General features: G+C 43.0%; 1 protein-coding gene across 4 annotated transcripts; it reads right to left on the bottom strand.

Annotated features, from left to right (window-relative positions):
- Positions 1-4,195: 4,195 nt before the first annotated feature.
- LOC121571779 (integrator complex subunit 3-like) lies at positions 4,196-24,547 on the bottom strand. 4 transcript variants are annotated; one of them, XM_041883458.2, is made up of 29 exons: positions 24,246-24,547; positions 23,463-23,546; positions 22,444-22,527; positions 20,992-21,105; positions 20,772-20,856; positions 20,491-20,557; positions 19,786-19,927; positions 19,345-19,480; positions 19,163-19,260; positions 18,829-19,020; positions 18,497-18,584; positions 18,143-18,222; positions 17,647-17,738; positions 17,258-17,388; positions 16,439-16,567; positions 15,822-15,954; positions 15,020-15,074; positions 14,812-14,915; positions 14,488-14,652; positions 13,984-14,137; positions 13,306-13,374; positions 13,128-13,203; positions 12,798-12,911; positions 8,649-8,697; positions 8,391-8,558; positions 7,615-7,715; positions 7,407-7,479; positions 7,085-7,241; positions 4,196-5,217 (listed from the first exon to the last, which is right to left on the bottom strand). In XM_041883458.2, exons 1-29 carry the CDS (start codon positions 24,327-24,329, stop codon positions 5,140-5,142), a joined length of 3,102 nt encoding a protein of 1,033 aa, XP_041739392.1. In that variant the 5' UTR covers positions 24,330-24,547; the 3' UTR covers positions 4,196-5,139. The 4 variants fall into 4 exon arrangements, with proteins under 4 accessions (XP_041739392.1, XP_041739393.1, XP_041739394.1 ...); XM_041883459.2 differs by having other exon boundaries at positions 16,445-16,567; XM_041883460.2 differs by having other exon boundaries at positions 19,351-19,480.
- Between the last annotated feature and the right edge of the window lie 319 nt (positions 24,548-24,866).

Here is a 24,866-nt window from a genome sequence, read left to right as displayed (position 1 = left end):
AAACACACAGCCAGGGCACCTAAGGAGTGGCTCCGTAAGAAGCATCTCAAGGTCCTGGAGTGGCCTAGCCAGTCTCCAGACCTGAACCCAATAGAAAATATTTGGAGGGAGCTGAAAGTCTGTATTGCCCAGCGACAGCCCCGAAACCTGAAAGATCTGGAGAAGGTATGGAGGAGTGGGCCAAAATCCCTGCTGCAGTGTGTATAAACCTGGTCAAGACCTACAGGAAACGTATGATCTCTGTAATTGCAAACAAAGGTTTCTGTACCAAATATTAAGTTCTGCTTTTCTGATGTATCAAATACTTATGTCATGCAATAAAATGCAAATTAATTACTTAAAAATCATACAGTGTGATTTTCTGGATTTTTGTTTTAGATTCCGTCTCTCACAGTTGAAGTGTACCTATGATAAAAATTACAGACCTCTACATGCTTTGTAAGTAGGAAAACCTGCAAAATTGGCAATGTATCAAATACTTGTTCTCCCCACTGTAGCTCGTCTGGTAGGCTTTTGTCACTGGGCAGCTCGCGGCTGTGCTTCCCTTTGTAGTCTGTAATAGTTTGCAAGCCCTGCCACATCCAACGAGTGTCGGAGCCGGTGTAGTACGATTCAATCTTAGTCCTGTATTGACTCAATGTATGCTTTGATGTGCATACGGAATAACAACTTGATAGAAACTTGTAAATAAGAATGTGTTATTCTTACTTGACTTGCCTGATATTAAATGACTTGACTGAAAAATGTAAATGATAACTTGAATATTGATATCTTGAAACAAAGCCATATTTTTTCATGGATTTCAATAAATGAAGTCTTAATATCAGTTATCAGTGGATATACAGTGGGGGAAAAAAGTATTTAGTCAGCCACCAATTGTGCATGTTCTCCCACTTAAAAAGATGAGAGAGGCCTGTAATTTTCATCATAGGTACACGTCAACTATGACAGACAAATTGAGATTTTTTTTTCCAGAAAATCACATTGTAGGATTTTTAATGAATTTATTTGCAAATGATGGTGGAAAATAAGTATTTGGTCACCTACAAACAAGCAAGATTTCTGGCTCTCACAGACTTGTAACTTCTTCTTTAAGAGGCTCCTCTGTCCTCCACTCGTTACCTGTATTAATGGAACCTGTTTGAACTTGTTATCAGTATAAAAGACACCTGTCCACAACCTCAAACAGTCACACTCCAAACTTCACTATGGCCAAGACCAAAGAGCTGTCAAAGGACACCAGAAACAAAATTGTAGACCTGCACCAGGCTGGGAAGACTGAATCTGCAATAGGTAAGCAGCTTGGTTTGAAGAAATCAACTGTGGGAGCAATTATTAGGAAATGGAAGACATACAAGACCACTGATAATCTCCCTCGATCTGGGGCTCCACGCAAGATCTCACCCCGTGGGGTCAAAATGATCACAAGAACGGTGAGCAAAAATCCCAGAACCACACGAGGGGACCTAGTGAATGACCTGCAGAGAGCTGGGACCAAAGTAACAAAGCCTACCATCAGTAACACACTATGCTGCCAGGGACTTTCAGCATGACAATGATCCCAAACACACCGCCCGGGCAACGAAGGAGTGGCTTCGTAAGAAGCATTTCAAGGTCCTGGAGTGGCCTAGCCAGTCTCCAGATCCCAACCCCATAGAAAATCTTTGGAGGGAGTTGAAAGTCCGTGTTGCCCAGCGACAGCCCCAAAACATCACTGCTCTAGAGGAGATCTGCATGGAGGAATGGGCCAAAATACCAGCAACAGTGTGTGAAAACCTTGTGAAGACTTACAGAAAACGTTTGACCTGTGTCATTGCCAACAAAGGGTATATAACAAAGTATTGAGAAACTTTTGTTATTGACCAAATACTTATTTTCCACCATAATTTGCAAATAAATTCATAAAAAATCCTACAATGTGATTTTCTGGATTTTTTTTTTTTCATTTTGTCTGTCATAGTTGACGTGTACCTATGATGAAAATTACAGGCCTCTCATCTTTTTAAGTGGGAGAACTTGCACAATTGGTGGCTGACTAAATACTTTTTTTCCCCACTGTAAATGTAGTATTTTTACCTACTTATCCTTGGATTTGAATCTGTTAAAGCGGTGGTCACCAACCTTTTCTGAGTCAACATCACTTTTGCAGTCAAAAAGCACATTGGATATATGCCTGGCCTGCCAATATTGTTTTTCTCAGACCAGATTGTATTTCAAAACTCGACCTTTGATAACAAAATAGATACATTGGTGTATCACTTGCGAAGCACAGCTGAGTATAAATTGACTGGACTGATGGTACCTGCATCTGTCACGGTGCTTTCAAAACAACTCGGGATAAAAAATATATTAAAAAAGGTCAAATCATGACGTCATATTCAGGTCGGAAAGTCGGAGCTCTCGAAAGATGCCTGAGTTTCCGACTTGGATTTCCGAGTTTGATGACCGTTTAAAGCGATTTTTCCCAGCCGGATCTCGTTTTCCCCCCCAGAGTTCCCAATTGTGAAGTCGTAAGTCTGAGATTAGGGAAAACAGAAGTCTGAGACGCACTGAAGTCGGAAGCCTGATATTGGCCCTCCTGTAGCTCAGTTGGTAGAGCATGGCGCTTGCAACGCGAGGGTTGTGGGTTCAATTCCCACGGCGCTTGCAATGCAAGGGTTGTGGGTTCGATTCCCACAGGGGGCCAGTATGAAAAATGTATGCACTCACTAATTGTAAGTCGCTCTGGATAAGAGTGTCTTCTAAATGACTAAAATGTCAATTGGATCACTAAAAAATACAACTTTGTAGGCGGCAGGTAGCTTAGTGGTTAAGAGCGTTGTGCCAGTAACCGAAAGGTCGCTGGTTCTAATCCCCGAGCCGACTAGGTGAAAAATCTGTCGATGTGCCCTTGAGCAAGGCACTTAACCCTAATTGCTCCTGTAAATCGCTCTGGATAAGAGCGTCTGCTAAATGATTAACAAACAAAAAATGTATAAAAAGAACGAGAAATGAAATAAATAAAAAATAGTCTGAGATTTCCCAGTTGTTTTGAACATGGCATTTGTCTCAGCGGAGGGAGGAAAAGAGCAGCAGAGGGTCAGCCTCTCACGTTCCCTACTCTCTCCTTACTTTCCTCCAGTGATATTGACCAGAGAGAGGGGACACAGTCTTACACCTGATGGCGAAACTCAAGTGCCACTGCATCTGCCTCATGCACAAATTCATGTTGTTCCTATGACCAGAGAAAGTGAAATATTCCTCAAAATTAAAATAGACACGCAACTAATAATAATAAAAACGCATGTCTATCGATACACTTGGCTACTCAATCATTGCAGCTGCAACACCAGAGGAAGCGCATTTTATGTTTTGTAATAGTGTTGAATAAAAACAGTGTTGACAGTCCAGAATAAAAACTTAGACATGAACTCACTCACAAAAACAACAGCTCTTTGCTGAATTCTTTGACAGTCTCTCTCTGGTCATTGTCTTAAAAGTTCTGAAATCTTACATAGGCTATTATCAAACGTTGCTGTTGCCGGGGTCGTGGAAACTGTAGTCAGTGATTTGAGCTATCCGATTGGCCAGCGCAGTAGGCCACAGGTCCACTTAGCCACAGGTCTCCGGGTCCACCGGGTAGGCGGGGTTTGTCTTTTCATTAAATGGTTCAATATGGGAACACTTTGCCTACCAGGTGCGCTTCTGAATCAAGTGCACCTACCGCCAACATCCCAACAAAAAAAAGAACACAAAAACAAGAGCGCATGCCATTATCATTGGATTTTCTTCTGAAATGTTTCATGATCGACTAGGAATGCCTTGAAGATGGACCAGTCGCGATCGACTGGGTGGTGACCACTGTGTTAAAGGATGTCTTTTTTATTTTTTACTTAGGCTACTTCCATTGTCCCACTTACCCTGAAAGTAGCCTATGGGGCCAGGAGATCCTCTCATCCACGGTCCGGATTGGTTTAAATAGCTACTGTTGAAAAGCCATTGAGCTACTGCTAAGATAATTAAACAGCCTGCATTATGAGCCATCTCTGAGCTCCAGTAATGTCTGGGTAGTGCTACAACAACAGTGACTCGTGTGAGCTGTGCTTCAGTGTGTGAAAACGCAACCATAAGCCCGAATCATACTCAACATGCAAACTCTAATGTCAAGATAATAGTCAAACACATAACATAAGACTTGGTGTCCACCACTTGGTTCTTTTTTAGCACTTTTTTATTAATATCATAATCATTTAACATAGTTATGATCTTTTTTATGAAAATAGTTCAGTAGAAAGACATTTCCATTAAAAAGTTCAGCAACTACTTCTGGGTTCTCCATTCATACAGTCTTTATTTCTGACCTCGCATACAGTCCAACCATCTGTGGTTAAAATGATCCAATGAGAGCGTGTGTCCATGGTCTCGCTTCTTGCCAATCAGAAATGAAGGGTGAACAGGGACAGGTGACATGTATGTTTATCAACCAATAGTTGAAGGTTTTTCAGGTGTGGGGCGGAACATTTTTCTCTAAGGGGGTGGGATTGGGACAAATGTGACTATTTCTCATCCCTTCAACAACTCTTGCACCTTTTTTCCTCGAACGGGAGGAATCACCTAAACCTAACCTTTCACATGTGCCTCTGTTAAAATTGCCTGGACTGGATGGTCTTGCTGGTTGGTCGGTCATCATGGTCATCGCTTATAAAATGCTTTGTCTGTCTGATGTCTCCAAGTGCAGTGTGATAGGTGGACCACTAAGGGACAGTAGAGCAACACATTTACCCCCCCCCAAACATCATAAGTCTAGTCATGTAATCCTTTCCTCAAGGATATAGATATCACTCTTGTAACAGTACTTCTGTCAGTCTGTGCCACAGCGACTGGCATTTCCCCTCGCTTCTCGAGCCCCTTGGAATGCTCCCCCTGACCAATCCAGCCAGACCAACTGACGCAAAGCAGCCAATGACCAGTGAGAGGTGAGGAAGTGTCTCCATGGCTCCGGCCAGTAGCATTAGAGTCCATGCGGAGGAGTCCCGACCCCTCTTGTTGAGTGTCTCTGGGGGCGTTGTTTCCTCAGTGGTTTGGAGAAGCTGGTTGGCTGACGGTCCTGTCTTCAGGGATGTCACTATGACAGGTGGGAGTGGGTTGGTTGTGAGGCTCTCAGTCGCTGTCCGAGGCCACTGCAGATGAGCCTTTCCTCTTCCTCTTGGGCGCTTTGGGTTTGGAGTCCTCTTCCTCCTGGAGTAGGGATGGAAATAAAAGGAGGTTAGAAGAACAAGTGGAGACAGAAATAACTTCTGAAACCAGGAAAGCGTAAGAAACCCACCATTTTGAAAGTGTAACTATAATGACACAGCTGATGGAGACAGAAAATAGTTACCGATTAACAGTGTAGCGTCTGTTAATCATAACAGTGCAGCTTCTGTTAATCAGCAATTAACAGAACCTAAATCTAACCCTGGTTCTGGAGTGTAAGGGAATGGGACTCCAGTGCCTTAGGAAAGTATTCAGACCCCTTGACTTTTCCACATTTTGTTACGTTACAGCATTATTTTAAAATGTATTAAATAGTTTTTTCCCCTCATCAATCTACACACAATACCCCATATTGACAAAGCAAAAACGGAAACATTACATTTACATAAGTATTCAGACCCTTTACTCAGTACTTTGTTGAAGCACCTTTGGCAGTGATTACAGCATCGAGTCTTCTTGAGTATGACGCTACAAGCTTGGCACACCTGTACTTCGGGAGTTTCTTCCATTCTTCTCTGCAGATCCTCTCAAGCTCTGTCAGGTTGGATGGGGAGCGTCGCTGTACAGCTATTTTCAGGTCTCTCCAGAGATGTTCGATCGGGTTCAAGTCCGGGCTCTGGCTGGGTCACTCAAGGACATTCAGAGACTTGTCCCGAAGCCACTCCTGCGTTGTCTTGGCTGTGTGCTTAGGGTTGTTTTCCTGTTGGAAGGTGAACCTTTGCCCCAGTCTAAGGTCTGGAGCAGGTTTTCATCAAGGATCTCTCTGTACTTTGCTCCGTTCAGCTTTCCTTCGATCCTGACTAGTCTCCCAGTCCCTGCTGCTGAAAAACATCCCCACAGCATGATGCTGCCACCACCATGCTTCACCGTAGGGATGGTGCCAGGATTCCTCCAGACATGACGCTTGGCATTCAGGCCAAAGAGTTCAATCTTGGTTTCATCAGACCAGAGAATCTTATTTCTCATGGTCTGAGAGTCCTTTAGGTGCCTTTTGGCAAACTCCAAGCGGGCTGTCATGTGCGTTTTACTGAGGAGTGGCTTCCGTCTGGCCACTCTACCATAAAGGCCTGGTTGGTGGAGTGCTGCAGAGATGATTGTCCTTCTGGAAGGTTCTCCCATCTCCACAGAGGAAATCTAGAGCTCTGTCAGAGTAACCATCGGGTTCTTGGTCACCTCCCTGACAAAGGCCCTTCTCCCCCGATTGCTCAGTTTGGCCGGGCGGCCAGGAAGAGTCTTGGTGGTTCAAAACTTCTTCCATTTAAGAATGATGGAGGCCACTGTGTTCTTGGGGACCTTCAATGCTGCAGAAATGTTTTGGTACCCTTCCCCAGATCTGTGCCTCGACACAATCCTGTCTCGGAGCTCTACGGACAATTCCTTTGACCTCATGGCTTGGTTTTTGCTCTGACATGCACTGTCAAATGTGGGACCTAATATAGACAGTTGTGTGCCTTTCCAAATCATGTCCAATCAATTGGAATTACCACAGGTGGACTCCAATGAAGTTGTAGAAACATCTCAAGACTGATCAATGGAAACAGGATGCACCTGAGCTCAATTTCGAGTCTCATAGAAAAGGGTCTGAATACTTATGTAAATAAGGTATCTGTTTTTTGTTTTTTTTAAACATTTCTAAAAACCTGTTTTCGCTTTGTCATTATGGGGTAATTGTGTGTAGATTGCTGAGGAAAATGTTTTATTTAATACATTTTAGAATAAGGCTGTAACGTAACAAAATGTGGAATAGGTCAAGGGGTCTGAATACTTTCCGAAGGCACTGTATGTGAGGCTCATCTTAACGCAGTCTCTAAACAGGATATAAACAGGAAGTTGTCGTAGGAGGACCTACCGAGGCACTGCTAGACGCGCTCTCTTCCTCGTTGCTAACAGGGGTGGCCGCTCCCTTACGCGACCGCGGGGAGGAGGCGGGGGCCTTGCGCCGTGACTTGGGAGGCTTGGAGGAGGGCTCTTCGTACTCCTCGGCCAATGAAAAGAGGTCGCTGAATCTGAGCGGCGGAGACAGAAATAAGGGACACATTTACAATCCTGTCATACTGTTAAACCACTATAAGACACTCCTGGTAACTATGTGTAATACATAGTATCTTAGTGCAGTCATAGTATCTTGAACTTATCCTCTCTGAGGACAGTAAGAGAGTCTGGGGTCTTACCTCATCTTGTGGGCCTCGTCACAGCTGGCCTGGACATGCTGCAGTGCCTGCAGGATGGGCGTCTGTGTAAAGACTGAGGACCCACAGACAGAGAAGGGTCAGAGTTCACGGTACGGTTAGAGGCATGTTTGGGGGACACTGAGGTAAGTGTATAATGCAGTGTTCGTTTGCTGTTATTGCAGGAGAGATGTGTGTGTGTGAGACTCACAGCTGTTCTTGGTGTTGCTGAGGTTCAGCCTCAGGTTGTCCATGTGCTCCAGGATCTGTTCCAGGGTCAGCTGGGCCAGTTTACTGCTGGAGCTGCGCAGACTGGGAGACACACACAGACAATAACACAACAGTCTTTCCTTATACTCTTGTTACCAGGCTTTAACCCAACGGTCACCAACACAGTGTGCAGGCTTTTGTTCAAGCCCAGCATTTAAACGACCAATTCAACTAATAATCAAGACCATTGGTGATCAGGCAGGCTATTTGCAGTGCAGTCAAAACCAACAAAAGCTCAACAGCAATGAACAGGAACATTAGAATTCCATGCTGAAGCATTTAAACCCATGTGTGTCTCTTCAGTTAGAGATTTCCAGACTTTTACACCAATCGATGGTTTGTCTTACCTCGAGAGAAGTTCAGTTTTTGACTTACGGAAAGCACTGTGAAGTAAACCATGCATGGAATGTGAGTATGACAACGTGGGACTTAAAATCGTTGGAAACAGTTCTGTCCAAACATCTTTAATTCTAAGTCGAACACAGATCTTCTGGACTGATATTGCTGTGCTATAAGTTGAATTGAAGTATGTGTGAGCTATGTTTTTATGAAGCGTAGCGAACCAATGAAAACAAATTGGATGCCGACATTAGCAATATCCAAACAGCGGATTGATGTAACAAGTCATCAAAGACCTTCTCTGGAGGTAAAGAACTATTAAGATTAAGGTAAAAACTCCATCTCCTTAAAAAGGGAAAGTGGTGGACTCTTAGACACCTCTGGCGTTTGCGTGGCAGGTTGTTGTTCTTGATGAGCAGGGCCTTGATGTGTTCCCCCAGGACGTCGTCGTGTTTGGCCGCCCAGTGGCGCAGGATACTGGTGGTGAACTGGTCCTCCTGGTGGCAGGGCCGACTCAGCACCATCTTCACCATCTCCCCACTGGGCCTAAAGGGGGAAGGAGCACCATAGGGATTAGTACTGATGCCACTGTATTCATTTGCAGAGATACAGTATGTACCAGTAAATATAGCTTACTTTTCCCTGCGTAGTTGCAACAGCAAACAGGAGAGTGCTTCTGGGTGTTCTGGACAGGAAGAGATACAACATGAGCATATTATACCAGTGGTAATATCAGGAAATAACAGTGTAGAACCATTAACTAATTTTGGTGAAGGTCAATAGCATACTTAGCCAAATATTATAATATAAGCTGGTAGTAGCTTAATGTTATGTTAATAGCAAATGCTACATTAACCCTTTCCATCCCGCACACAGGTTGAAAATGGCACATTTTGTCATTGATAAGTGCCTAAGTGGACCGCAGAGGCTGTACAGTAACATGCTATACATGGATGTCAGAACTCAGGTTCTCCACTTCACAGGGCTGTGGGTTTTGACTCATCAGCCGTTATAAACTTGAGCACTGCGCGCGACAAGAAGATTCCCCCATCCCCCCGCTAAATTGGGCTCCTTTTGCACATTTGTTGTCTGAGTGAGGAAAATGCACCTGTGAGTCCAAATGTGCATTTCACATTTCCATATTTGAAAACTCATGTAATTTACAGTATCAAAGTTTAAGATCGCTATGTTTGATCCACAGGATGACATGCGTTATACCCTGGGTTGTCCTGAACAGAATGAGCCTGTTTGTCGTATTGTGAAGAAATTTAGCCGCGGAACACGCACTTGAATGCACTCACGACTTCATTCTATACACTCGGTTTGTCTGATGTGCCTTTTGAAAGCCTAACACTGTAAGACCGTATTTTATAACTTAGATAGTCATGTTGGAAATAGAATAAGCTTTCAAATGATGCTCACCTGACCCAGATTGCAATTCATAATGGAACGTTTTTGGATTGCATAAACAACAGTAATTGTGTGATGGCGGGGACGCAGGGATGTGTACCAAACAAAAAACTACAATGGTGCTTGCTTCAGTTCCACAATGGCAAAGCTAGGAGAGCTCAAAAAACACCTTATATGTATGGGTGGTCCTCTGTAGCTCAGCTGGTAGAGCACGGCGCTTGTAACGCCAAGGTAGTGGGTTCGATCCCCGGGACCACCCATACACAAAAAAGAAAATGTATGCACGCATGACTGTAAGTCGCTTTGGATAAAAGCGTCTGCTAAATGGCATATTATATATTATATTTTATTATATAGTTGAAGGCTCTTTCCTTGAGTCATAAAAGTACATTGAAATGACTTAGGAACTGTGCAGTTTGGAGAGGTGTGTGGCCACTTAGCGATATCAGTTGGACCTCACACTCAAACCCTTGTAATCGTTTTTTCTTATCTTGCACCTACTCCAAAATGTAAATGATTATTCTTATGTTACTGAATGTATCCAGAGCATTTTCAGATTTCATTATTGACAAATGCTGTGAAAAGTACAGTAAATGTAAAATACACATAAAATCAACAATGTAATGTTTGGATTCAGTCTTGTGTCAGGTGAACTGTTGTGTCCTCCCCATCTCCAAAATGTTCTCTTTCAATTGCTACCACGGTCATGCATATGCTTTTTGTAGTTCTTCTGTTAGAAACATTTCAATTTGGCCCTATCTATACAGGCCAATTTCCACGAGTGTAAGGGGTCAACAGTCAGCGATTTAGCTAAGAATAGTGGAGAGCAGTGTCTATCTAGGCCAGGGGTGTCAAACGTCCGGCCCGTGGGCCGGATCAGGCCCGCAAACGGGTTTAATCCGGCCCGTGAGATGATTAAAAATAAAAAATAAAAATTGTAAAGTATAAAAACATGCTGCAATTTTTCAATAAAATAAACTGCTGTTCCAATTGCGTCCACTGGATGGCGCAATAGCAATTGTGTTAAGCAAGCAAACTGTTTATACCGGGGCAGAGCAAGTAGGTCAAGCACGTGCAGCCAATGAGCTACTTTGTTTTGCCCGCGATATTTATTACGGCTTCTACTTTTAACATTATGTGCTTTGGCACCCTCATTGCCCCAATATGTCTCTGTCAAAAAAGAGAAAAGTGGACGCAGAGTGCAGAGTGTTCCAAGAAAAATTGTCATCCTATTTATTCACGGAATTGAATGGGAAAGCTGTATGTTTGGTGTGTTCAGAGCATGTTGCAGTGCTGAAAGAATATAACCTTCGCCGCCACTATGTGAGTCTTCATGCCGACAAATATGACAACTTTCAAGGACAGCGGAGATGAGAGAAGGTGAATGAACTGTTGGCGGGTCTGAAGAAACAGCAGTCTGTGTTTACTCACAGCCGAGACATCAGTGACGCTGCAGTGAAAGCTAGCTACCTCATTGCTAATGAAATCGCAGTGGCTTCAAAACCATTTAGTGAGGGTGAATTTGTAAAAACATGCATGATGAAGGCAGCGGAGATTGTGTGCCCTGAAAAGTGGCAGGCTTTTGCAAATATCAGCCTGACAAGAAACACAGTTGCAGACAGGATTTCCGATCTTTCAGTGGATTTGGACAGCCAGTTGAAGCAAAAAGTAAAGTCATTTATTGCGTTTTCGGTTGCAATTGATGAAAGCACGGACATTACAGATGTTGCACAACTGGCCATTTTCATCCACGGAGTTGATGACACATTGACCGTCACCGAGGAGTTCGTGGAGTTGGTGCCGATGACAGATACAACGACAGCAGCTGATATTTTTACCGCGACTGCCGGGCGCGCTGGACAGGGTCGGAGTGGACTGGTCCCGCGCTGTCAGCCTGGCTACAGATGGTGCGCCCTCAATGATCGGGAAAAAAGCAGGCGTTGTGACAAAGTTCAGAGAGAAAGTGCAATCTGCAAATGGAGGACGTGATTTTTTGACTTTTCACTGTATTTTGCACCAGGAGGCTTTGTGTTGCAAGTCATTAAAGATGGATAACGTCATGAAGGTGGTCATCCAAACTGTTAATTTCATCCAATCCAGAAGCCTGAATCACCGTCAGTTTGACAGCCTTCTCAGAGAGAAAGACCACATCTATGGCCTGCCATACCACACTGAGGTAAGATGGTTAAGCCGAGGTGCTGTGCTGAGGCGTTTCTTTGATTTACGAGAAGAAATTGAACAGTTCATGGAAGAAAAGGGCAAACCAGTGTTAGAATTTCATTCCGCAGAATGGATGCAGGACCTTGCATTTATGGTGGATGTTACAGAGCACCTGAATAACTTGAACAAACAGCTGCAAGGGCGCAACAAAGTTGTCACGCAGTATTATGACAGCATACGTTCTTTCAAGTTGAAGCTGTCATTGTGGGAGACGCAACTTGCCGGTGGTGATGCAGCTCACTTCCCCTGTCTGAAAAATGTGTGCGCGACCCAACATGTGGCAGACATGAAGCGGTTCAAAGATAAAATAACGGGACTGTTACGGGAGTTTGAGCAACGCTTTCCGATTTATGTTTATATGTTTTTATGTTGATGTGCTATTGTTTTTAATTGATTTTATTTTATTTGTATATTTAACCTATTCTTGACTCTGTGGATCTTGCACTTGTTTGGGGAACAGGATTTCATTCTTTTTATCTACATTTCTGCCTGAGAAATGACACCCTGATATAGTTCTGTGATCTGTGATATACTTCTGTGAATCACTGAGGCATTGTGTGTTTGTGTGTTCTTTGTCCTCAGAACTTTCAAATAACTTGAGGTGTTTTATGATTAATAGTGATGTTGTGCTTTTGGACACTGTCCTCAGGCTCCAGCTTTATGTTTATATGTTTTTATGTTGATGTGCTATTGTTTTTAATTGATTTTATTTTATTTGTATATTTAACCTATTCTTGACTCTGTGGTTCTTGCACTTGTTTGGGGAACAGGATTTAATTATTTTTATGTACATTTCTGCCTGAGAAATGACACCCTGATATAGTTCTGTGATCTGTGAAACAGTTCTGTTAATCACTGAGGCATTGTGTGTTTGTGTGTTCTTTTTCTTTAGAATTTTCAAATAAACTTGACGTGTTTTATGATTAATAGTGATGTTGTGCTTGTACTATTTTGGACACACTGTCCTCAGGCTCCAGCTTTATGTTGTATGTTGATCGTATTAAAACAAAGAAAACAATCTGAAGTTGTTGTTTTTAAGTTATATATACCATGATTTTTGCGGTCCGGCCCACTTGGGAATAGATTTTCCTCCATGTGGCCCCTGAGCTAAAATGAGTTTGACACCCCTGATCTAGGCCATTGTGTGCGTCTCACCTTTGTACTTGAGGTGCTGCAGGATGGGGATAATGGTCTCCAGTGGGATGTTGTGGGCCAGGAAGAGCTGCCAGGTGCTGTACTGCTCAAACGTCTCCCATTCCAGAGACTGGACTGTAGGGCAATATTTCATACAGTGAGACACAAGCACATACAGTTCATACAATATGGAGACTGATAACATTCAGCATACACATACACTATGAATCTGTGTTTCTCAGTCTGGGTGTGTATGTGTGTCTTTGTGTGTGTTTGTGTCAGTATATGAGTGCCTGTGTGTGTTTGGGGTGTGTGTGTGTGTGTGTGTGTCTGACGTTATATGTGACTCACTGAGGATATTGAGGACAGAATCCTTGCGGAACATCACCAGATTGCCAATCATCACGTGACACATTAGCTCCTGAAGCTGAAAGAGGAAAAAAGAGAGATGAGGGAGTGAGATGGGAGGGTTGAAGGAGAAAAACACTTTGCAGTATTGTATATTTTTGTGTGAGTGTGGTTAAATTACCTGTGTTGAATCGATGACTGCTACAATCATGTTGAGTAGCTCTCCGCTGCGCAATGTCTCATCTGGGAACTACAGAGAGAGGAAGGAGAGATAAACAGTCAAACAGTGCCTTCAGTATTCACTCCCCTCGACTCTTTCCATATTTTGTTGTGTTACAAAAGTAGGATTAAAATGGATGTCATTTTTTGTCAACGATCTACACAAAATACTCTGTCAAAGTGGAAGAAAAATCCTAACATTGTACATTTTTTATGGAAAATAAAACACTAATAATATCTTGATTAGATAAGTATTCAACCCCCTGAGTCAATACATGTTAGAATCACCTTTGGCAGCGATTACAGCTGTGATTCTTTCTGGATAAGTCTCTAAGAGCTTTGCACACCTGGATTGTACAATATTTGTACATTTTTACTCCTGAACTTATTTAGGCTTGCCATAACAAAAGCATTGAATACTTATTGACTCAAGACATTTCAGCTTTTCATTTTGTAACATTTCTAAAACCATAATTCCACTTTCACATTATGGGGTATTGGTGTGTAGATCAGTGACACAAAATCTCAATTTAATCCATTTTAAATTCAGTCTAACAAAACAAAATGTGGAAAAAGTCAAGGGGTGTGAATACTTTCTCAAGGCACTGTAAAAGGTGTTGGTGTGTGTGTTTGTGTGTACCTCGGTGTAGATGGATGGCGTAAGATAACAGAGCAGCCTGATGTCGTCCTCCTGGCAGGCCTTCATGTCCATCATGAGACAGGTGTGCAGGTCTCCCAGCGCCGTGGCCTGGGCAAACGACTCGTACAGACTCATCTTCCCCATCGCTGCTTTACTGTGGTGGGAGACGATGTTACAACAACGTTAGAACTAGGTTACAGCTATGTTGCAACAATGGTAGAACAATGTTAGATCAATTGATGTTGAACCAACAGAGCAGTTAGAGGGAAAAAATGTCTACAGGCTCATGTCTCCAATGACTGCTTTATCAAGGTAGAAGGAACGTTACCAGCAGCATTAGAGAAACTAAAACAGTGCACGGTTGTAAGAAAGGAGACAATCATTTCTACCGGACAGCAAAATCTCTAACCCACTACTCCCTCAGCCTCCCTGAAACCAATGGCTCCCATTCATTTCTAAAGCTAATGCTAAATCTAAGCAGTGTGGTGGTCCCAGTGCCCTCACCTGGCCTTGAGGTAGAAGAGCAGGTGGTAGCCGATCTTGGGCTGTTTCTGGTAGAGCTCCGCCAGCATCTCCAACAGCACTGAGAAGCCACTGTTGTCCTCCTGCATCTGACACAGGTTCCTGAACACCAGGCACACAGGCTTACACACAGACTCCTCCAGCGACCTGGGAACACACAACAAAGTTAATATTCGACAGACTTCTTCTGTTGTCTTTTTTCACGTGCATACACAAATGCACGGCACAGACAGACAAGAGAGACATCCCGTCTTACCACCTAACCAGGAGGCCATGGACACCATCAGAAGGCGCACATACACTTACTCTTCTGTGATCTCGTCGGGCAGCACGTCTCCTCTGAAGTGGCCCTTGAAGAGCTCGGCCAGACAGGAGGCCAGAGTGGACATCTGCTCTGAGTCAAAGTCCTCCTGAGAGAGAGAGAGAAAGGGGACATCAATAAACCACAGAGAATTCCCATTCCCCCCCACAAGATATACGATTACCCCAATACATTTTATTTTTGCACACTCACCTCCAAGATCAGGTCCACTATCTCCTGCATGACTTCACAATGTGTCTCTGTGTCACTGTTGGAGGGAGAGATGGGAAAGGACATAATTACTGAAGAGCACGTTTCGAATAAGATTTCCACTGCTGCAATCAGCAATGTTGCTGCAATCAGCAATGACAACAACTGACAGCAATGGGAGTGAATGGGTGAGTGATTGGGGGAGGCTGAGAGATGAAGTATGAAAGTGGCTCTCCAAATCAAAGGAAACAAAATGGCGGGAAGCACCCAACCTACTAGTGAGCTCAGCAGAGGAGTGGAGCTAATGGCATTATTGTCAACACCTCTCCAATCCATACAGATCTACACGTTACCACTGAATGGGTAGAGCAGGGATCTCCAGCTCTTGTCACGTTCACTGACATTCCCAGTCAGATCCTCAGTCACACATGCCCAATCCCAAATCAGACCTTGGAGAGCTACTGGGTGCGCAAGCCTTTGTTCAGCCCTGCAGTAACCCACCTGATTTAAATAATCAAGGTCCAGACTGAATAGGACCATGATTAGTTGGAAACAAGTGCATTAGTGCTGGACTGGAACAAAAGACTGGATTGGGCATGTGTGACTGAGGATCAGACTGAGAATGTCAGTGAACATGAAAGATTGAGTGAGTGTTAAGCTGCCATGAATAAAAACAAATATATTCCTATATGTTGGCTTTGCCAATGTCTTATGCCAATTAATTAAATTGAGTGAGTGTGTTTGTTTGTTAGACAAATAATGTCACGATGTGAGGGCATTGTCAAGTCACATTCACTCTACTGACCTTCCTTTCTGTAACTGCAACACCTTCTCCTTCATCGTGTCGTCCAATTGGTCCATATAGGGAGTGATGTCAGCGGGCTCCTCAATAATGGCCTCTTTGATTGGGTGGAATCTGAACTCCCGCTTTTTATTTCCTGTAATAACCAAAACGAGAGGTTAGCCAATGACTTGATGTGGATGAGTAAGAAGCAGAGTGAGAGTAAGGCCCTAATACAAATTGCTTTAACATGCAAGTTTCAGATTTGGTTTAATCTAAGCTAAAAGCAGTGTTAAGGCATTAAGGTTAATCTATGTTAAAAGAGGGCTTAATCTATTGAAGGCAAAACAAATCTAATGTGGTGATAATCTGAGTTGAGATTATGCTAGTGATAGGCCTGGTCCTAGATCTGTTTGTGCTGTCTATCCAACTCCTATTGTCATTGTCATCCATAGGAGTTGGCAAGGACAAACAGATCTGGGACCAGGCTAGATTGTGTTAGTGCTCATTTGATGTAAAATGCAGTAGAATAGATTGTACCCATTTAAGTGTTGAGTGTGGTGTAGTTCAATGTTAACATGGTTATAACACATGATCTAGTATCTGTGTTGAGTGCAGTAATAAAATGCGTCCTTCCTTACCCTCACCCTTGTTGTTAATCTCCTCCTCATCGTCGCTGAAGGCAGCCTCCGTGTTGTCGTAGCAACCGTCCTCCTTGTCAAGCAGAACATGATTGTCCATCTCCAAGGAAACAGACTCCTCCATTTTCACTGAGGAGCAAAAGGTGATCAGACGACATTGTAAAGTAGAGGCAAGCAAACACAGAAGGTTCTCAAATAAAGGAAACACTGGAATAATAGCGTAGCTAGATATAGCCATCCAAAAATGCATACACATATGAGCACTTGCATATGTTTTTCCTGGTTAACCTAATTCAAAAGTACTTCAAAATCTTAACACAAGACTAAATTATTTAATCATCCGATATTTAGTGGGGATAATTAAAGTTTTCAACTGTCAGTTGCACCTCAATGCAATTCAATAAAGTCGTATTGAATTGAAAATGCTTTACTTTCATGTTCTCCTTCAGGGTTCCTTTTCTAGATGGAACATTCAGCAGACACGTTTATCCAAAGCCACTTCCAGTTGACACATAACAGCCTCTGCTATTAGACTAGGGCTTCCCTAGTTTCCCTACTGTTCCTAGAAATAGGCTAGCTTCAACTCTACAAATTATATCATAAAGCATGATTCAAAAGGTTGCTTCTTTCCGATTCCCTCCATCGATATTTTTTTGTGTTATTGTGCATGTCTGGGGGAGGATGGTTGCAGATAAGGGATGTTTATTTTGCATGTGAGTAACTGTAGTGAGCTGTGTAAATAAATTCCTCTTCAAGGACCACCAACAGTGTTCATTCATTCATTGATTCATTCATGTTAATAAATAAAAGTTGAATTACTTTCATTTGCACCTTCATCCCTTCCCTCTGTGGGGGGTGAGGGAGAACTGCAGAACTCTGCGAAGCGTTCCCTCAGCATGGAGCGCAGCTCCCGGTCCAGTTTGGGGTTGTCAAACAGAGGAGCTAGATGACTGAGGGAGGAAAAGAGACAGATATGGGGTTACAATAAGGCCGATGAAGATCCACCGACATAAAATGTAATTAAATAACGAAATCACTGACGATACCAAAATCATTGGATCAAAAATGTTAAATCTTCCGAGGTTCAATTTAAATATGTTATTATTTTTTTAAATTTTATGTATAACTGTGTCAAGGTCCATGGTCAAATATATCCCATGATGGCGGTGGTGTGTGCATGCATGTGGGCGTGTGAGAGAGAGACTCACGCCAGCACTCTTTTCTCCATGATGAAGGTGAGAGAGTTGAAGACACCCTGCCGCACCTGCCCCTCCAGAGGGGGGAAAAAGTGAGGGATGATCTGTGAGGGAGAAAGAGGGGGCGGGTGTAGAAAAGAGAGCAAAACAGAGTAGAATCAATTGAAGGCAAGAGAGAGTCAAAAGAGGAGATAAGTCTGGGAGAACGGCAAAATACCACACAACTAACAACTTCTCTAAAGCATGGCACAACTAACACAAATGAAAGTTCTAATTAAACTTCCCCACTGCTGTAAATGTACCAGTCGTTTCCCAAGTCCGACAAAACAGGTGAATACTGCACGAAATGTAAAAACATCTCTTCACTCTCTAATGCTTTGCTAACACACTGAGCATGAAGCATGTGTCAATAAAGTCTAATCCACTTTGAATAGCTAAAAAAGTGGTACATTCACCACAGTGAAGTGATATGAATGAGCTCCATTGTGTAATGTGTGCATTCACTCACCCGACACATGAAGTCCAGTAGGGTGGCAGTGATGGCTGGATGAGGTTTCATGGAGTGATGCATCACCAAGATGGCAGGCTCTGAAAGAGGCAGGGGGAAGAGAGAATGGATGGGTAAACCATGAAAAGAGAAAGAGGAAGAGAAAAAGAGTACATACTGTGGCAGATAGAGAAGGTGATAGCAGAAAGGCGTCCATCTTGTAACCCCTGTTTCAGTTTACTCATTATTTTAATAAACCACTAACCCAGCACCCACATTATTTTTTTCCTACTTCTATACATTTAGTTGAGCACACTGGTTCCTTACTGTACACATAAAGAGATGCTGGTAGTGTTTTCTGTTCCCCCGTCTTACCTATGTTCATGATGCTGTCCTTCTCCGGGCTAAAGAAGAGCCAGTCGTAGAACAGGGCCAGCTTGGCGTTGGAGGCTGCCACGTTAGACTAAAGACGTAAGTAATAATACAAAAAAATATCACAATGTAATTACAATTTTACAATGTACTTTATGGGTAAACCTAGGTAAATAGTTGTAAATAATAGGTACATTCAAATTCAAAAAGCTTTACCGTCTTCCAAATTAACATTAGACAGAAAATCATTTTTTCGCATAATGTAAAATAAAGTGTTACCCATCTTTGCATTAAAGGGCCTTCTTTGCATTAAATAACCAATCTTTGCCCCTTACCGTGCAGGTGGTGAGCAGCCAGCCAATGATAGCCCAGCGGGGCAGGATGTCAGAGCTCAGCACCTCATTGGACGGGTGCACCACGCCGCAGATGTAGCGAATCAGGTCGCAACGCAGCGACTGGCTCTCTGCTGTGGACAGGTACTGCCTCTGGAACCAGTCCTGGTAGCGCTTCTGCTGGCCAAAACGCACCTACAGAGAGAGAGGGAGAGGCATAAAGAAATTAAAAATATGCGCATGTACTTTGAGTGTGTGTGTACTGTCCTAAGATGTGTTGTAGTGTGTGTGTGTTCATACCATACTGAAAAGTGTTGTAGTGTGTGTGTGTGTTTACCCTGGAGGTCATGAAGAGCAGTTTGGTCTCCATGTCTGGTGTGAGGCGACAAGCCAGGAACTTGCGGGATGTGCGAGCGGTCAGGAGCTGCAGCAAACCTATTGAAACGTAGAGAGAGAGAGTTAGAACTGAGCCACGGGTCTTACACTCACACCCACCCGTGCTTAACGACACTCTCTTACCCTTACCAGTGAACTGAGGGCTGAGGGCCTGGGGGTTGTGGAGCAGGTCTTTCCACAGTAGCTCCATCTCTGGGATACGGGCCACGATCTGCAGCAGACGCACCAGGTCTCTCCCAATGATAAAACACTCCATAAACTAGACAGGGATGAGGGGAGAAGAGAGAAAGAGGGAAATATGTCATTACTCATTCAATTATTGAATTGCTGTGTGGAAATTCCACCTTGTCAAACCTAGATACAATATAATAAGTTTGTCTGTGTTCTTGGGCATAAACAATATGACATCAATCTTTTTTCCTCATCTGTCCTCCTTTTCTCAAGACTCCATATGCATCTTCGCTCCAATTCTACTCCGCCCTCATCCCCTTCCTCACTATATTGCTCTTCTCCTTACCTCACTTATCCCATTACATCACTCCCTCCTTCATTCCTCTCCCTCACCTTCTCTCGGAGCAGGCCGATACAGAAGTCCACCTCCTTCTGTCTGAGGACCAGCAGTGCCGGGGTGCCGTGGTCCACGATGAGGCGCAGGTAAGTGTACACTGACATGGCTATCAGCATGCCACTCTTCAGCACCCACTCCCTGAGAGAAAATGAAGAGATGGAGATTATTGTAGTTCTTGTAGAAAGAGTGTTGTATGCTAAACCAAATGAGTCCAAAATCCCACAAAGTGTGAGTGAGTTATAAGCCCAGAGTTCAGGTGGGTCTTCACGCTTCAGCGGAAAAAAGAAAGGAGGGGTACTTAACAACAATGACAAAAATCATGAGAATGGCACACTAAGAAAACTACCAAAAGTACTAATTTGAGGCAGAAAAAGAGTTGGAGAAATAAACAAAAGTCAATCTATGCCTTTTTTGTTGAGTGCTCAAACTCCTTTCTGCCTTCGATGAAAAATAAAATATGTATGCACTCACTAACTGTAAGTCGCTCTGGATAAGAGCGTCTGCTAAATGGCTAAAATGTAAAATGTAATGTAAATGTAATTAGTCCTTTTGGAAGTTTTTTAATTGGTAAGCCCCTCTTATGTGTTATGAGCCTACTTCAAAGCATGACATATTTAAAAAAATAGAAATAATTGTGTGTGATATGTTTTGCCTTATGACAATAGTGGAGTGAAAGAGTGTTTCCTGTTGATCCAACTCACCTTTGATCCACCAGTATGTCCAGCACGTTCTCAGCCAGCCACAGGTTCTTACTGGTGATGTCTCCTCCTGGACACAGGAAAAAGCCACAGAGATGCTCAATCAAGCAAACCAACACAGAGACATAATAGACAAAAAATGAGGAAGCCATTTTGTCTTGATACAATTTAGGCGTGAGAGTAATGGTGAAATAAGACACGATACTACTTTGCGCACTGGCAGAATGATTTGCTCTGCATCTCAAAACAGTGAAACCAACAGTACACATGGTGAATTGACTGACCTGCGATCTGCTTCATAAGGGTCATGAGGACGCCGTCCGCTCCGATCACACCACTCTTCACAAGCTCCCTCACCAACCACACCAACTGAAGGGAGAGAGAGGGGGCGATCATTAGTCAATCACTTGCTAGAAAACATCAATGTGTATTTTGTGTCAATAAAGATAATTGAATTGAGTGCACAGAAACGGTCTCCGCCTTTTCTACACAGAGACTGTTTACCTGTGTGCGGCACACGTCCTGCAGCTTGAGGAACTTCTCCATGAGGATCTGGTTGATCTTGATCAGGATCACGTTCATACCGTCCCTATTCACCAGGGTCAGGTCTCTGTAGCACTGTGGAAAGTAGAGTAGAGTCAAATATTGTAGAGTAGAATACACTGAAGTAGAGAATATGAAAGTCTGTATTATGAACAAAGGCTAATTTGCTTTGCAGCATATGGACATACTGTACAGCATCCAAACAACACAGCGTGATAATGAACAGTTTTGTGCCTCAATAGGGCCTACTGTATAAATACTGTAATGTGGATTCAATTAAATTGAGCACCCAGAAAAGCATTTTCAGGTGCGGGTGACAAGGATTTAGAGAGGCCACAGGAATATTATAGAAGTTCACCATTCTTTTATTTTATTGTTTAATGGACAGTGATAGTCAGAATACAGAGGGGAGACAGATACAGAGGAAGACAGACAGGAAGGGGTGAGAGGATTCGTACCCATGTCTCCAGGGGTATATGTGGTCTGGAGGGCTAACCACTACACCAGACTCAGGCACAGAATTTCACCATTCTTAAAATAATTCTTATTGATTTCCCCAAGTCGTAATTCATAAAGGCCCCTAATGCCCCATTCTACAGAACCTTACGGTGGAAATGTTGACGTGTCATCATAAGGTATAATGATAATCTACAGTCTGAAGGTGTGTGTGTGTGTGTGTGTGCGTGTGTATAATACCAGTGTTAGGGGGTTGAGGAAGTGAGATGTGTATCGAGTGTGTGTGATACTAGTTTAGGAGGCTGCAGTGGTTTAGGAGGCTGCAGTGTGTGTATTTATAGTGTTGTGTGTGTAATAAATATGAGTGTCTGTCCTGTGTGTGTGTGTTGTCTGTTTGCGTTAGAGGACAGTGAAGCTTCAGAGTATAGCATGGATGTTTGTGAAGTGTTTGCAGTGTATATGATGTACAGATTGGGTTGTGGAGTATGTGGAGTGTATAATTCCATTCATATATCATGTAGCCTAAAATATTTGAGGTATTAGGGTTGGAATTACATGCTGGGCTCCCCCATAAGTGTTGATAACAGCACACTATTTTTAGTGCACTCACAAGAGTCACTATGTAAGCTAATTCAAACGTGAGGTGTGTATAAATATTGGTGTGTGTATAGTGAATGCAATCAATGGTGCCATGATCATGAGGGCTTTCCGACCCTCTTGGTTTGCCCCGGAGTCTCCCAGAATTGGCTTTCGACTGCCGGCGAACAATAAAGCTATCCCAGGGTATTTTGAAAATACAATCACGAAGTTACAGACTAACATGTGAAACATGTTAATCTACCGAAATGATCTTGGTCTGAATTGGCAACCCTAATGATCATACGAAATGATAATGTGCACGATAATGATGTGAAGTATGATAATGCTGATAAGGATAATATAGTAACAATGCCTTACCCTCTGTGCCTGTGGGGGCTCGGTGAGCAGCAGAGCGAAGAGTCCCAGACACACCTCCTCGTGCTGCTGGGGGCCCTTACACACCTAGAGAAGGAGGAGAAGAAAATTACAATGTATCGTACCATTTAACCTAGCCCTGATATGGCTGTAGCCTCCATTATAATGGGTCAGGTTGGCATTTATTGTCATGAATCTGGCCCTGGAGGCAGCTCTACAGAGTGACCACTATCTGGCACAGCCACAAAGTCATAAAATCTGATTTTAAACCTAACCCTTAATCACACTGCTAACCATAATGCCTCACATTAAATTGGACCAAATAGCCATTTTGACTTTGCAGCTGGACAAAAGGGGACCACGCGCTCTGCCAGAAGCTTGGGTGGTGCGTAAAACCCGCAAATTCAGACAAACAAAAGGTGTAATCTGTCCGCACTCAAAAAGATGTTGCATAAAGCTTACTTCATTTTTTTGATTTTTAAAAATATTTTCACTGCATCAGGGATAGAGTACACAGAGGTTTCGGCTTTGCAGCCTTCTTCAGTGTGTAGGTACCATCAAACGGAAATTGCTCAGTTCTGCCTCCAGGTCAAGATTCCTGACAATAAACGTCAACCTGCTTATCATAGTGTCAACACCGGAGGCTTTAGCCATATCAGGGCTTCATGTCATTTTAACCTATTAAATTCAACATATAAGCCTACAGGTAGCATACGGTACATCAACCTACACTTCTCAATATGCTTCTATAGCATATGTACTACGTCCATTAACTACTCACATTTACAAATGGCATTGCAAAATTTTTGATGAGAAAGGATCAATTACTTGACCTACTCTGATTACTCTGACCATAGTCACATTCTGTTAGATTCAATGCAATCCTATGCTATACATCTACTGTAATGTAGATCCTAAGGCTAAAAAAAGACATGTAAGTAGCTACATCTTAACTGCACATTCCAGTATGCAGTGTTCAATCCCATGGTGGTGGACTATTAGTGAAAGGGTGAGGGACTCACATTGGCTGTGATGGCATCATTGGCCTCACGCTCCGACAGGCCGTTTGTCAATGAAGTGACAATTCCCACACACCTCTCCAACCGCTGATGAACAAAATACAAAATAATGTTAACCACAAAGACAGATAGACACACAAACATAGATAGGCCTAATCGTTCACAATTCACATAATGTGGGCATAAAACAGAAACAAAAAAAACCCACAAAAAGCCACACAGAGCACCCACGGGAGAAAAAAACTGAGAAATCATACACACACACAAATCACACACAAAGTCAGCAGACAAACAGAATGTGTTGATCCCTCTGTCAATTGAGTTAGCTACATACTGTCTGAAAATGTCTTAGCCATCGGTGTGGAGGTTAGGCTATAGATTTTTTAAGGGAAGATTCACTACAAGGGTAGTGTCAGAAAAGGTTCTGTATTGACATGTGTAGGATGACCTTTGCGCATGTGCATGGGCTTGTCTCATCCATATGTTTACACAAATAGCATACTAAATGCTACGTTAACTTCTGCTGGATTCCCCATCGTTTAAACCCACGTCAACAAAGCACAAATACGTACTGCAAACCTACACATGCTAGGCTAGTTAATGCATTTTAGAATTGGGAACTAACCTTGCTGAATGATAGCTAGCAACATGCAGGCGAGGCTTTTCTGTAAAATGGTTCCGTGTCTTTGTATTCGTGAATGTTTTTTTTTTACGTGCTGTATGGTTGAACAGCTGTTCGTTTGACATAGCAAAGCTTATTGATAATATGTTATACAGTAAACCTACCTCTTCCAGCTCATCTTTTGCGTCCAGGGTCGTGGACACCAATAGGCGACCCTGAGGTTTCCCCTTTGCCGGTGAAGGCTCCATCACCTCCCGCCTCGATTCGTCTGGCCCCAGAGGACTTGAGGGGTTAGACACTGGGGTTCGGGGAAAATTCTAAATGATTTTCTTGTATCAATGGAGCGCCTCTAACACTAGACAGTTGTTTATACTCTCTTTACAGGCTCTTCGTCGGACACAGTGATTTTTTAAACTTGGTTTGGCCACCTTTCACTCTCACTCCAGTGCTTCCGACTGTGTCCGAATAAAACAAACTAACTTCCGGAGGGCATGCTGGCCTAGCGGAAGTATTCTTTCACATAGCTAGCAGAAGGGCGGGGCATTAGTCACTTTTTAGCCAATCATTGATCTAGTTATTTTAAATGACATAATGCTTTACCAATGAACGCAGAGGGTAACCGGCAAACGAGTAGCGATGTAACTTGAACAGAAAGAGATCCCAGCATTGATATCAACACATTTGTGTCACTTTGTAAAAATAGATTAGAAAAGTCGCATCGGCATTTTTGTTATTGAAATGTGTGCATTGAAAAAAATCTGGATAATTGTTCATCCTTATCATGC

Source organism: Coregonus clupeaformis, chromosome 8, assembly GCF_020615455.1.
Source record: "Coregonus clupeaformis isolate EN_2021a chromosome 8, ASM2061545v1, whole genome shotgun sequence".
NCBI lineage: Eukaryota > Metazoa > Chordata > Actinopteri > Salmoniformes > Salmonidae > Coregonus > Coregonus clupeaformis.
This window is presented reverse-complemented; position numbering and strand designations above follow the sequence as displayed.

Excerpts from the sequence above, each read along its gene's own strand:
- LOC121571779 (XM_041883458.2), bottom strand. The coding sequence starts at position 24,329 with ATGGAGCCTTCACCGGCAAAGGGGAAACCTCAGGGTCGCCTATTGGTG. Across the intron at positions 17,389-17,646 it reads ATGGAGAAAAGAGTGCTGGC|TCATCTAGCTCCTCTGTTTG; the intron begins GTGAGTCTCTCT and ends TTCCTCCCTCAG. Across the intron at positions 14,653-14,811 it reads CCCGACGAGATCACAGAAGA|GTCGCTGGAGGAGTCTGTGT; the intron begins GTAAGTGTATGT and ends GTGTGTTCCCAG.